The sequence below is a fragment of the Polistes fuscatus genome, unplaced genomic scaffold, assembly GCF_010416935.1.
Source record: "Polistes fuscatus isolate 324 unplaced genomic scaffold, CU_Pfus_HIC Scaffold8, whole genome shotgun sequence".
NCBI lineage: Eukaryota > Metazoa > Arthropoda > Insecta > Hymenoptera > Vespidae > Polistes > Polistes fuscatus.
In genome coordinates, this window is record NW_025113162.1 from 3,879,209 (window position 1) to 3,892,998 (window position 13,790).

Genomic DNA, 13,790 nt, shown 5'->3' on the forward strand with positions numbered 1-13,790 from the left:
AATAATTCACATATATACATTTGATTTATAATTTATAATGTACTTCAGAATATTTTTAATTGACTCAGATCTATTTCTTCCAAAATGTCTTCTACTTCATCTTTCAAACTTTCTATTCTCTCTAAAACTAAAAGCTATAAAGCAAAATAAATTAAATTTGACAGCAATTATTTGATTATACAATATATGAAATATTACTTAATGATAAACTTACATTAGCAGCAGTAATAATTTGTATAGCAGTTCGTTTTGTAAGATACTGTATTTTTTGTTGCATCTCTTGTGGATTTGCCTTAGCTATAGATTGCAAAGATTTATAACCAGCATTATATAACTGATATGCTCTACCCTATTAAAGTAAAATTATTTGTGTGAAAAAAGATTTTAATTTTGATAATTAATAGTAAATTGACATAATATACTATTTTCACTGTTGGTAATTCCATCAATACTTCGAGTTCTGGAGGGCAGCAATAAGATAATTTTTTACTAAAAGAATTGAATATTTCTTGAAATGCCCAAAATTCATCAAACTCCTGTAAGCAGAATTAAAAATTATGAAATTTATTTAACTAAATCTATAATAAAATAAATTAAAAATTTATATATATACCTTACAAAATCTAACAACAGAATAAGAGAAAGATGATACTGTGTTCAATAAATTTTGAACGATTCCTCTGTTTACTTGGTATTTATCAGCTACAGAATAAATCGTATGATGATTCCATAGTTCATAAATCATTAAAGTGACATAAAATCTCTGAAGCACTTTGAAATTTACGTTCTGTTTTAAAATATAATTTTTAATATTTTAATTTAAAATAAAATATTATTTTATATTAAAATATCATACCATTGATGTTATTCCGCAATGCAATTTACTTATCATACATTCGTTTATCCCTATAAGTCTTACAATTTCCATTTGTGCTTCTGATAGTTTTGTTATCTATACAGAAAATTTTTTTTCCTATTTAGAAAAAATAAATAATTATAATTTCATATAAAAAATAAAATATTTAATTTACTTACTGTATCATAATAAACAGATTCTATTAGTCGTATTTGATTGATTATGTTATAAGGAGTTATCAAATATAAAAGATGAAGATGATCAGTTAAAATCAAATGTTTTTGTGCTTTTTTCAGATCTTCGTATAATTCATATGCGCACTGTAAATCTATACCAGCTTAAACATAATTTTATCCGATATTAAACAAAAACATCTTGAAAATTAATATTGTCAAATTGACTACAAATATTGAGTAAAAATAAATTAAAAGTATTTTATAAATGATACCTTTCATAGCAGCACGCCCCAAATTACAAAGTTCTAGTTTAGTTGTAGATGTTAGAGCTATTTTTGGCTTTTTCTTTATTATTTCAGGATTTTCTATAGACATACTTTCTTGAGATGGAATAGCGATACTTATAGAGTTAATAATATTACATTTATCCATGTTACGAGTTTTTAAAATGCCATTCTTAAATAAAAGACTTATTGTTTCATCCATTACTTTTTTAATATCAATATTTAGACGTTTTTGCTGAACACTAAGTAAACTCTTCGCAATTAAAGTGTATAATTCAGATCGAGTTGTTGCTATAGATAATAATATAGCACTTAGAATAAGATTATTTATACCTCTGTCTTTTTCTATATGTAAAGTGCTTAATGAATCATCCATTTTTGAAATCAAAAGTTCCTTGACCTATGTGGTATAGAACAATTTGTATTAAATACTTACAACATATATATATATATATATGTTATACAATAGTACCTTTGGAAGTTCATTACTCTTACAAATAAGTATACTTTCTCCAATATTTCCTAACCCAGCACGACCAGCTCTTCCTATCATTTGTTTATATCTACTAATATTTAAAAATTGATTCCCAACATATGGACTTCTTAATATGACCTGTCAATTCATATTAAAGTAAAAAAGATATAATAATTGTTTGAATATTTTGGTTTAATTTGAGGTACTTACTCTTCTTGCCGGTAAATTTATACCTGCCGCTAAAGTTGATGTACAACATATTAAACATAGAATCTCGTCTCTAAAAGCATCTTCTAATAATCTTCTTTCTTCAGATGTAAGACCAGAATGATGATAAGCTACACCAAATTTGATTGTTTCTTTCAAAATTGGACATAAACCTTCCTCTTTTGTAAGTGCTTTCAATAATTTTTGTTTTTCTTCCATTTTATGCTCTTTCAAGGATCTACAATAAAATGTAACTTAATATAAATTACTTTTTATATCTTAGCATATTACATATTTGATTTAATCGATATATAGTATACCTGAATAATACTTTTGTCATAAGTATAGCAATATTTTCACAATTTTTTCGATTTGAACAAAATATAAGACATGAATCTTTTGGTACAATATCCATAACTAAACCACCAATTTTATCCGGATCTATCGCAATAGCTGTTTTTGAATACTTCAAAAAACAAACATAATGATAACATAAATATACATATAAAACAAAATAAAATATATATATGTTATGAATAACTTACAGAATAATCTACTTTTTTCATGTCTGTTAATATTTCCTCCTTGTGTAAATCAATTAACCACATAGCATCTTGACATTTAACATACTCTTGTATTTTAATAGGCCGGAAAGTTCCAGTATATAACTCTGCATTCAGAAACTGGGCTACCTCTTCTAAATTTCCTATAGTTGCACTCATACCAACTATATGTATATTTTCTAAAATATCATAAATTAAATTACGTATATAAAAACAAGCTTTATAGAAATATTATCGTCAAATGGAAGTTATTGATTTAACCATTCATATACATCATTTTTGTAAGAAGACCTTCCAGTGTAGCACCTCGACCACCATTTTCACCAAGTAAATGTAATTCGTCAACTATCAAGAGACCTATCTGCAATTAAAACGAAAATTATACAAATATTTTATTCATAAATTTATTATATAAATTTACATTACTAACATATTTGACTTACTTCATTTAGCCTTTGCAATTCTATTAGACTATTGATTAATCCTAATGCTTTTTCTATTGTACATATATAAATAGTATTTTTTTTATGTCGTTTTTTAGGGGGATACTGACCTTTAGTAGCAGCATATTCTTCCACCAAAAAACCTAATTTTATAGCAAATGGTGTCATTGCTTGTATCTAATCATGAAACAATAAACATATTTTTAAATACATAATGCATATATAAAATTAAATTATTTTTTATATAATATATAATATTATATACCTTTTCTTGTACTATTGCAACGAATGGAAGAATAAAGATAACATTCTTCTTATTACATACTATTTCTTTGAGCATTAAAATCTCTGCTACTAAAGTTTTACCTCCACTAGTTGGAAGAGCATAAATTAAATTTTTCCTATTTTTTATAGCATCTAATTGCAAACATTCATCCTGCCAACCTTGTTTGTAAAAATATATCATGTAAAAAATAAAATGAATATTTGTTTATTTGTATTATACTTACTGTATAATGTATCAAAACCCTTAATCTTATAAATTAAGTGTTTTACAGTTATTGGAAGTCCATAAAAAGAATGAATGTTGCTAGCTTTATTATTAAACTGCATAGTTTTTTCTGTAACTTCTTCATTACTTAAACGTAATTTTTTTATTGAATTAATATCATGGCTAATTTGCCTATTATCCTCTGTAATATATAAAATTGATTATATATATATTTACAGGGTGTCTTGTAACTAGTGGTACAAGCGATCAGGGGGTGGTTCTACATGAAAAACTAAGTTGAAAAGGTAGAATACAATTTTCTCATATAAAATTGTTTCCTAAAAAAATTAATATAACAATTTATACCACTTGTACCACTAGTAACAAGAGATCTTATATAATTCAATTATTTAAGATTATGAATATTACCTGGCTTATTCTGCTCATTATACAGTTCAATAAATGTTGTGTCGAACAAACTATTGTTTTTCCATACACATTCATCTTCCAAAAACTTGTCTGAAGTATTAATTAAATCAGTTGTTTCAATTTTGTTACTTTTATTTTCAATTGATTGTTCTTTGCATAATAACAAATTAGAAGTTGATGGTGTTCCAAAAGATGTTTTTGCTTCTTCATCCTTAGCAGAGTTATAATTGTTAATTTCATTACAAATGTTCTCTTCAATATTTTTTAATATTGTATCATCCATTGAAAGTATAGTAGTAATTGGATTTACAAATTTAGATGGTACTTGTGCAATTTCTTCTTTTTTTATATTATTAGATAAATTATCAAATACATTTACATCAAAAAATGAATTCAGATTAGTAGACATAATATTATTTCCAGTACCACAAACAATTTTGAATTAAATCTAACTTAATCAGATATTTTATGATAAATATTTGTATAGAATTAAATAATTAGTTTTTTTTTTATTCCTATATCTATATTAATAAAGATCATTCATTATTTTTATGTTCATTCATATACTTCTGTACAAAAAAGTATGAATAATATCTTAACATTATAAATATGTAATTTCAAATGAAATAAGAACGCTTATTAATAAACAATAGTATATAGAACACAAAACACGTGTTGGACAGATAACAAATCCACCAATAAAAGCACAAAGTATAGTTCATGTTTATATATATTATATCATTTAAAATATGGTGGAATAAACCAATAAGAAACTTGTTTAAAGTACAATCATCTTTCGACAGGTGGCCCCACTTGATATTTTTAAGTTATCATTCCTAACAAAGAACAATAAATATCGATCTTTGGAACATTAATTGAAGAAAATATAATTATTCATTTTTCGTATAAAAATCGTAATACTATCGATAATTATTAATTTAATAAACGACAAGAATAAGATGATTCAAAAGCATGACGTGATTTAAAATGTATTTTCTGCAATCATCATTTTTTTTTATTGTTGATATATATACGTATAATTTCTGAGGCACGTGACACGCATCTACAGACTCATACATACATACATACATACTACATATATATATATATATATCCAACAATATAATTGTTTTTGATAGTAGAACTTACAGCGCCTTCCTCTTGCGATAGATGATTCGTAAAGATTCGGTTGAAACTTCGTATCGTCGTCACAACAGCGCAACTGCTAAAGTTTATACGTCACTTGTTCGTAGTATCAATCAATTTCTAACTTATTTACGTTTAATAAAAAGCTTCAATTACACCAATTGGATATAAGTTTTTGGAAAGGCTTTGGAAGTGATCAAGTGTTTTGTAGTGGTAGAAAATGAAGGAAACATTAATCGCGCTTTGCGCGATTTTAGCTGGTAAGTATCGTCCTTTGTTCTTTACGACGTAGTGGATTACTATGTCCATATCGATTGTTTATATTTTAGTAGCAAATTAATGACATTAAAGGAACATTTTGTGGTCCTCTTTATTTTTTATCCTCATCTTTTAATTTTTTTTTATATTTAGACACTTAAATTAATTCTTTATAACTGTGTATGATTTCCTCTATATATATATATATATATTTAAACGAGTAGTCATGATAATGACATTTCAAAGTCTGGTCATAGATTGTAAATTTATATTATTCAGAAAAAAGAAACTCATTCAGCAGACGAGAAAGGTGACTCAGACGTTAACAATGTGCTTCTGGAAGCATTAATCATTTGAATGTACCTTTTAAATATGTTCAATTTATAAACATGTATAAATATTATTAAGTAATTCATATTTATTAAGATAGTTTCTTTTTTTTAATCTTTGTTTTGTAGTATCCACAGCTAGAATAGTTATTACAGCAGAAGGAGCAAATAAACCCAATTCATTTGGAGCTCAAGAATGCACATGGGGACCAGCTTATTGGTGTCAAAGCATAATGTAAGTTTAGTAATCTAAGCATTTTTATTGAAATAAATTTTATCTCATAGAAGAAAATAATGTTAATATTAAATCTACCATGACGGATCCAATGACTTTTTAAACTTAATGACAAGTATGCGCAAGATTTATCCAATATTGTCAAAACCTATTGAATGTTAGATTTTATTTTTAGTTTGACCATTTCAAGTAACAGTGTTATTTTCATATTTTTAGTGTAATTTTCATTGCGTAAATGGTATATTTTTTGCTATACATACATCTTAAAATACATGACTTTTTAAAGATGGGTCATTTGACTCGCTATTGTAGAAATAAATATATATGAAGCATCTATATGTTTAATGTTAAGCTTTGCTGTACTACTTTTAGAAGATATTATTTAGAATAAATGTCTTGTTTACCATTTTAAGAAAGTTTCTTTAGAAGCTTAAATGTCTATCTACGAATACATACTAATTTTTCCGTATTTAGAATATCGACTATATCAATGTTATCGACATATACTATGATAAAATAATTAAATTATGATATCTATTGTATTTTGTTGTTTTTTGATATAACAGAACTTCTGCAAGCTGCCATGCCACTCATCATTGCATTAAGAATATTTGGGAGAAAATGGAAGTTCCGGAAGATAATGATACAGTTTGTGGAGTCTGTAAAGATATGGTACAACAGGCACGAGATCAATTGGAAAGTAATCAGACTCAAGAAGATTTGAAAGCAGTCTTTGAAGGAAGCTGCAGATTGATTCATATTAAACCAATAGTGACGGAATGCATAAAACTTGCTGATCAATTCATTCCTGAACTTGTGGAGACTCTAGCTTCTCAAATGAATCCATCTGTAGTATGTTCAGTAGCAGGTCTTTGTAATTCAGCGCATATTGATATGTTACTACGTGAATATCAAGAACAAACGTCAGAGGTAAGATTGTCATTATTTCTTATTTCACAATGTAAGCTTCTTTGTGTTTGTAGTTGTGAAAAAATAACTTATTGACAGATAAATGCTTATGTGTAATATGACTGTTAGATATTTACAAATTTTACGAGATTAGATATTGCTAAACATAGAACAGAGTTCAATATAAATAAGAAGTGAGCTAAGTCTTTATATGTTCCGAACAAAACATTTTTATTAATATGATTATGTTATTTTTTATGATATTATGTTTTTAGAATATGAAATTAAAGTCCGTATCATTGGAGAAAGATGAACTTGAACCTGATGAATGTTCTAAATGTTTTACAATTGCAACCCACATGGAATATAATTTGAAGGATGTACCAAGGGATAAAATGTTGGAACAAATGCTCAACATTTGTGGAGATTTCAGCTCATTTTCAGATGCTTGTTCGTCCATTATCCTCACTCATTTCAATGCAATTTATTCTCATCTCCAAGATAACTTTAATGCACAGAATTTGTGCCATTTATCAGGCCAATGTAGCGATAAATTCCATAAACATGAAGATGGAACTGTAAAAGTATATACGATAAATACTATACCATAATGAAACATATATAGTAAATTTAATACATACATTACATTACAGCCTATAAATGTAGAAGTGAGACCACTTTCCAGTGTTGGTATGGTTGAAGTTAATGACGATCTTCCATGCAAATTATGTGAACAGCTTGTAGGTCATTTAAAAGATTTGTTAGTAGCAAACACTACAGAAGCTGAATTTCATTTAGTACTTCAGGGTCTTTGCAAACAAACGAAATCTTTTGCCACTGAGGTATGTATTCTGCTTTTAAATAGTTTTTATATTTATCTCACTCAATAGACAAATACAAAATTTTATTATATATTTATACAGTGTAGGGCGATTGTTGATGAATATTACCCAGAAATATATATGTATCTTACGAACAAGTTAAATGGCAATGCTATATGTCAAATGTCTGGTATCTGTCCCAGTCCAGGAAAAAGAATAATTGTATGTAATAATTATATGAAGCATTATTTCAAATTAATTAATAATCATTTAGTAGTTTAATATATTTTGACTTTATTGTACAGGGTCCAATTGCACCCCTTCTTTCTGCAAAGGCAACAGAGATTGGCGTACGTATTTTGAATAATAAAATGGAAAAAGAAGTTGAGAAGAAACATCACAATACAGAAATAGAAGAAATGCAATTACCATTTGAAAGATACGGTGTTTCTCTCGGTAGTTCAATTGCGTCACAACAAACAGATTTTGGAGGCAAAGAAGGATGTGCACTGTGTGAATATATACTGCATTATCTACAAAACGCTATTACGAATCCTTCTAATGAGGTATTCATAATTTGATTAAGCTTTTTAATGAAATTATACAAATATTAATTAATTATTATTTTAATATGTCTTTAAGGAAAAAGTGAAGGAAATGTTTGGAAAAATATGTAAAAAATTACCAGATAATATTGAAAATGAATGTCAACAATTTATTGACACTTATGGAGATGCAGTTGTAGCTCTTTTAGCTCAAGAAATCGACCCATCTCAGGTAATTGAATAATTTTTTAAAATACTATACAAGAAGTTCGTGCAACTTTTTAACATAAAATAAACATTGCAATATATCACGAAATTTTAATTAGGTATGTCCAATGATCCATGTATGTCCATCAGAAGAACTAATAGAAATTTGGAATGAAGCTCCTAAAGGCTATATAATTGAAACGCATGATAAGCCAAGCTGCCCATTGTGTTTGCTTGCAGTAACACAAATTTATAATGCCATTAAGGATAATAAAACAGAGGTAATTAGATTAAATCAATTAACTAGACTATTTGTTTAGATTTCTTTTTTACATATTTCCTTATGTCCAGATGAAAATAAAAGATGAGCTTAACAAATTATGCAATCATTTGCCAAACACTTTGATCGATCAATGTACAGACTTTGTGAAAGAGTACAGTACAGAACTAGTCGAAATGTTACTTGCTGATCTTACACCGCAAGAAATTTGTGTTTATATTAAATTGTGTAATCCACAAGAAGATCCAGGACCAAGAAACTTTTTCTTAACTGATAAATATGGTGAAATAAGTAAGTCTAATTAATGATTAATTATTAAGCAAATTTATAGAATTCATTTAATACTATCTTTTCTTTTATAATTCAGTGACAAATGAGATACCTGATTTTCCACTACAAATGAGTACTAAAAATAAAGTAAAAGACAGTTCGACATGCATTATTTGTGAATTCGTGATGCAGTATGTTGATAGAGCAATGAGCAAGAAAAAAAATAGAGATGAAATAGAAAATATCGTTTATAATGTTTGCAAACATCTTCCAAGGACAATTTCTGAGGAATGTAACAAATTCGTTAGCCAGTATGTTGACGTTGTGATACAGATTCTTTCGGAGGATGTTTCACCAAAAGAAGTTTGTACGATGATCGATTTGTGTACAGTTAATACAAAAAAATATAAGGTATGTGCATTCTTACGTTTCTTTGTTCTTATATCTCAATAAGCTTGATTATATATATAAATAATATTTGTTTATAATCCTAACACAAAATCTGTTAAATCTCTTAGATGTTAGATCGGTTAGAGGAATTCCCTTTGTCAAAACATCTGGATAATCCTAAAGTAGATAGCATATAAACACATAAGCAGTGATGCATCATGATATTAAGATAAGAAGCTGATTATAATTGTAATAATATGTTAACATTTTATGTTCGTGACAATTGGCTTCAAAAAATATAATAAATAAAAATGTATCGATTGTCAAGGACATAGCGAATTAAAGAATCTTCCACCTAAATTTCGCAACCATAAATTATTTAATTTTATTGCGAATTGAAAAAGATAATTATAAATAGATTGCTATTAATATTGCTGCAAATAAATAGTTTTGCACTTAAATAAATTTAATCTCACACTTCTTGATAATTATTCTTAAAAATGAGATTAAATTAATGTATTTTATTTAGATGAAGTTATACGATTTATTCTTACATCAATATTTGCATTAATTTAAAATTAATTGTGATAATAATAACATATTTCAAAATAAAACATTTATGTCTCAATAATTAACATACATGGTTAATTATATACTAATAATTATAATCAAATATTTTGTGAGTAATTCAATATTTTGTAAAATATGTAATGTATAACTATGAATATTATTATACAACAACGGCATGTAATTCTATTATCAATTTAAAATATAACATATCCTTTCTGTTTTAAAAACGATTTAGTAATAATAACACTTGCATTATCCGTAGTTTTTAAACTTTTATTATTGTCTTCTTATCTATAGTAAGCAGATATATGGAGAAGATCACATTATGTACGTTGCCTTACGTTATGGTTTTTTATCTGATAAAAATACTCTAGAAATTTCATAAAATTAAAAATTTCAGACATCTTACTTATTATTTACTTAATTATTATTAGTGTTGTTTTTTCTCAATACTATTGATATATACATAGTATAAAATATGTAGAAAATATAGCTTTATCTTAAATATACATTATCTTTGATAAAATGTTCGGAGAGATTAACATCTTAGGCTGCAAAAAGAATGGTAGGTAAATACAACAATTTTATTGTTAATGTCAATAAAAAAAAATAATTATTGTATACATATATATGTGGAGCATTTAACATTTAATATTGTATTGCAAAAATTGCAAATTTTTATCCATTCTGTTCACAGTCTTTGTATCTTATAGATTTTGTATTTTATAGATATTGTGCGTTTAAAATAAGAATTATCACAAATCCTTTTGGTACTTTATATCGTCCATATTATGGACTCATTAATAATCTTCTTCTGATCGTATTAGTATTGGGACTAAAAGTTGAAAAACAATTATAAAAACAAAATTATTATTATTATTATTGTTTAATAATGTTAGCATAAAATTTTATCAAATAAATAAAATTTCAAACCTTTGCGACCTTTCACGTTTCATAACGAGTTGCATTTCATGTCGCCAACGATAAATGTTTGGGTATTTATTAACATCAATAGGAGACGAAACAGCATTGTAAACAGCATAATCTATTCTTGTTGGTACGTCCCTAAAAAGTATGATGCATATTAATTTATCATTTTGAATAGATTAAAATAATTGTATTTAATTACAAATTAGATTATAGGGTATTTTCAAAAATTATTTCCTATATTACTGACTTTTCAATAAACAATGTACAGCCTTCTTCGGCACTATACATATCATCTTCTGAATCAGAATTTATCAATGGTGGAGTAGATGGTGGAGTGAAAAATTCTGCACCAACTATGAACCATAAATAATATTGATTAATTAATTATAAATAAATACTCATATACATGCATATTATTTATATCTTATAAATTGAATTAATTATTACCATTATTTTTTATGTCAAGTTTATTTTGTGAATCATTCCATAAATTTGTAATTCCTGATAGGTTAAATAAATCTAAATATAAATATATTTTATTAGGAAATATTTTTAAAAAAATGTTAAAATTTATTATATCGCTATTTTTTGATTAATTTCTTTTTAATGTCTGTACAAAAGAAAGTAACTGACTTACTTCCATCATTATCATTTTCATCGGATTTGTTCAATAACGAAATTGATTGTAATTTGAGGCATAATTTATCGAGCTCATCAACGAATTCTGGTTGTGAATCTATACTGGATTCATTAGTTGTTTTCTATAAGATAAAAGATTTATGTATATGTGTATATATGTATGTATTTATAATTCAATGCTTGCACATACTTTATCATAATAATATGACTGTTTAGCAAATCTTTGTTCCAAATATTTTTCCAGCTTCATCAAACCATCGACACAACGAAAATCAGCAAAATCATTCAAGAAGTGCCAATATTCTTTCCAAGATACTTGATATTCTTCAGCAAGATTTCTATAGAATAAGTTTTTAAATAATTCATTATAGTTTTTAATGTAAGGTCATAAAATATTTATACACACCGTCCGATACGTTCAAGTCCCTTTTCTGTATCTTGAAGTCTTAATGTTAAATTTTCATTGGAAGAATTTAAAATATTTATCTCTTGAATATCTTTCTTAATAGGAGTATTATAACGACGCGGTGGTGTTTTCCATTTTCTCCTAAATTCTATTGCTTGCGTCTTTGACATAGGTCCAGCAAATGCACGTACCTTGACACATGGACTTATGGGATCCCTATTCAAATTCTAAAATAATATTTAAAAGTTATAATATAATCTTAAATAATTATGAAGAAAATGATTATAACAAATATACCAATGGGCTTGTTGGAGAAAATGGTTCACCGATGGTTGGTTGCATTGTTTTATCATCGGCTCTTAATACAGGAACATAAAATTGTTCTTCTAATAGCATATGTATTTCTTTTTTGAGGGATTCATTTTCTTGACCTTTTCTACTGCATATTATCTAGAACAATTACAAAGAATATTAAAGTAATGTACAAAAAAATAAAATATAGTAGGAAGACTTTCTTAATTGTATTTACATTAGCAGGTGCTTGATTGAACTTATTAGTTAAAGTTTTAATACATTGTGAATAAGAAACAAGAACTTTAACTACATCTCGAAAACCAAATTTAACTGCAAAATGTAAAGGTGTCTCATTTAATCCTTTATCAGGTGTATTTAAGTATAAATCTAGCATAATGTCTGCCCGGTCCACGTAGCTTCTGTTTCCTTCTTCACCATAAAACAATTGCATGAATTCTGTATCTCCTACGGTGTTTAATATCAATTCACACATATCTGCTCTACCAGTTTTAACAGCTATATGCAATGCATTATACCGACAGCCTTCCTATAAGAATAGATGATATTTATAATTATTATAGTTGTATATAGTTATCTCTCTGATGCTTTTATAAATACAAAATAATTATATACTTGTAAAATTGCAGGTGTATCTCCACTGCCAATTAAATACCTAGGATTTGCCCAAATCGTATCTTTCACTGCATTTAAATCACCACTTTCTATTAATTTTTTAAAACATATAAGATCTTGAGATTTTGGAGCTTTAAAATTATTTGGTTTTTCTTCAATTACAGGGGTTCCTGCATTAACACTATTTTTGGCACAGTTGAATGCTTCTTCATGTCCACTTACAGCATATTCTTTAGCATCAAAATAAGACTTAAATGTTTTCAAACGACCTGTTTTATGTTCCTTTATTACTTTTAAAGCATCAATTTTGTTTGTATAAATATGAAGGTAATCTATAATATATAAATATATTAAAACTAACACTTTGATAATATGAAATTTTTAAAAAGTATATAAATAATTTTTTTAATTACTTTCTGTATTATTATCTAACAATAATCCATTGTTTTCATGTGGTATGTAAACAGCATGAAACTCAGTTTCAATTGAGAGGTTATAATTTTTTGAATGTTCATTATCCATTTGTAACATTTTATCGTTATTATTAGTCAGATTAATTGTTATACTTTATATTCAATCATGCACATACTACATAAGACACATAGTTTAATAATAATCACAATATCTATTTTTAATACAAAAATAATGCCACAAAGAAAACAGTAGCAACTATACATTCGATAATAAAGAGTGTATAATATTGTACGTATGAAAATACTAATAAATAGTCACGTTTGTTAAAACACTACTAATATATTATTCGATTTATAAATATAAATGACAAATAAAAATTTGTGTTAAAACATTCCATTTTATTAAAATGAACTCTTAAAATTGTTAGTATCACAAATTGACCAATCATATATTATCAATCAATCGTTTGCTTTTACACGTCACTTTTTAGTATGCTTACATTCGAATACAATTACATGAATTGATCAAAAGACCTCTGTATTTTGTTAGTAAAATTAATGTAATCATTTTCCCTTAATTATATATCCTAAT

At 26.3% G+C, this 13,790-nt stretch overlaps 3 protein-coding genes across 5 annotated transcripts; 1 reads left to right on the top strand and 2 right to left on the bottom strand.

The window, feature by feature from the left end:
- Positions 1 to 17: 17 nt before the first annotated feature.
- Positions 18 to 4,976, bottom strand: LOC122524585 (helicase POLQ-like). Of its 3 annotated transcripts, none has more exons than XM_043646899.1 (16): positions 3,924 to 4,976; positions 3,514 to 3,696; positions 3,270 to 3,448; positions 3,115 to 3,181; positions 2,823 to 2,918; positions 2,544 to 2,740; positions 2,319 to 2,464; positions 2,002 to 2,236; positions 1,789 to 1,929; positions 1,305 to 1,716; positions 1,036 to 1,193; positions 857 to 952; positions 614 to 787; positions 423 to 536; positions 215 to 349; positions 18 to 134 (listed from the first exon to the last, which is right to left on the bottom strand). In XM_043646899.1, the coding sequence occupies exons 1-16, from the start codon at positions 4,330 to 4,332 to the stop codon at positions 45 to 47; spliced, it is 2,832 nt and encodes a 943-aa protein (XP_043502834.1). In that variant the 5' UTR covers positions 4,333 to 4,976; the 3' UTR covers positions 18 to 44. The 3 variants fall into 3 exon arrangements, with proteins under 3 accessions (XP_043502834.1, XP_043502833.1, XP_043502835.1); XM_043646898.1 differs by having other exon boundaries at positions 2,823 to 2,922; positions 3,005 to 3,181; XM_043646900.1 differs by lacking the exons at positions 18 to 134; positions 215 to 349; positions 423 to 536 and having other exon boundaries at positions 651 to 771; positions 2,823 to 2,922; positions 3,005 to 3,181.
- Positions 4,977 to 5,126: 150 nt separating this feature from the next.
- Positions 5,127 to 9,673, top strand: LOC122524586 (prosaposin). The gene is made up of 12 exons (XM_043646901.1): positions 5,127 to 5,329; positions 5,786 to 5,891; positions 6,458 to 6,821; positions 7,076 to 7,384; positions 7,454 to 7,642; positions 7,724 to 7,843; positions 7,927 to 8,187; positions 8,264 to 8,398; positions 8,493 to 8,654; positions 8,725 to 8,944; positions 9,021 to 9,334; positions 9,442 to 9,673. The coding sequence occupies exons 1-12, from the start codon at positions 5,290 to 5,292 to the stop codon at positions 9,508 to 9,510; spliced, it is 2,289 nt and encodes a 762-aa protein (XP_043502836.1). The 5' UTR covers positions 5,127 to 5,289; the 3' UTR covers positions 9,511 to 9,673.
- A 465-nt stretch (positions 9,674 to 10,138) lies between these two features.
- LOC122524587 (ankyrin repeat and LEM domain-containing protein 2 homolog) lies at positions 10,139 to 13,469 on the bottom strand. Its single transcript, XM_043646902.1, has 11 exons — positions 13,199 to 13,469; positions 12,786 to 13,117; positions 12,388 to 12,699; positions 12,156 to 12,308; positions 11,859 to 12,085; positions 11,643 to 11,790; positions 11,451 to 11,574; positions 11,261 to 11,332; positions 11,061 to 11,166; positions 10,817 to 10,948; positions 10,139 to 10,718 (listed from the first exon to the last, which is right to left on the bottom strand). The coding sequence occupies exons 1-11, from the start codon at positions 13,314 to 13,316 to the stop codon at positions 10,673 to 10,675; spliced, it is 1,770 nt and encodes a 589-aa protein (XP_043502837.1). The 5' UTR covers positions 13,317 to 13,469; the 3' UTR covers positions 10,139 to 10,672.
- Positions 13,470 to 13,790: the final 321 nt, after the last annotated feature.

What these genes read in the sequence shown, in the direction of transcription:
- LOC122524585 (XM_043646898.1), bottom strand. Translation starts at nt 4,332, where the DNA reads ATGTCTACTAATCTGAATTCATTTTTTGATGTAAATGTATTTGATAAT. An exon ending in AGAGTAATGAACTTCCAAAG is followed by an intron (nt 1,717 to 1,788) that starts GTACTATTGTAT and finishes TATACCACATAG; the next exon opens with GTCAAGGAACTTTTGATTTC. An exon ending in CTGTTGTTAGATTTTGTAAG is followed by an intron (nt 537 to 613) that starts GTATATATATAA and finishes TTCTGCTTACAG; the next exon opens with GAGTTTGATGAATTTTGGGC.
- LOC122524586 (XM_043646901.1), top strand. Translation starts at nt 5,290, where the DNA reads ATGAAGGAAACATTAATCGCGCTTTGCGCGATTTTAGCTG. An exon ending in CGAAATCTTTTGCCACTGAG is followed by an intron (nt 7,643 to 7,723) that starts GTATGTATTCTG and finishes ATATTTATACAG; the next exon opens with TGTAGGGCGATTGTTGATGA. An exon ending in TTACGAATCCTTCTAATGAG is followed by an intron (nt 8,188 to 8,263) that starts GTATTCATAATT and finishes TATGTCTTTAAG; the next exon opens with GAAAAAGTGAAGGAAATGTT.
- LOC122524587 (XM_043646902.1), bottom strand. Translation starts at nt 13,316, where the DNA reads ATGTTACAAATGGATAATGAACATTCAAAAAATTATAACCTCTCAATT. An exon ending in ATACACCTGCAATTTTACAA is followed by an intron (nt 12,700 to 12,785) that starts GTATATAATTAT and finishes CTATTCTTATAG; the next exon opens with GAAGGCTGTCGGTATAATGC. An exon ending in TTTCTCCAACAAGCCCATTG is followed by an intron (nt 12,086 to 12,155) that starts GTATATTTGTTA and finishes ATATTATTTTAG; the next exon opens with AATTTGAATAGGGATCCCAT.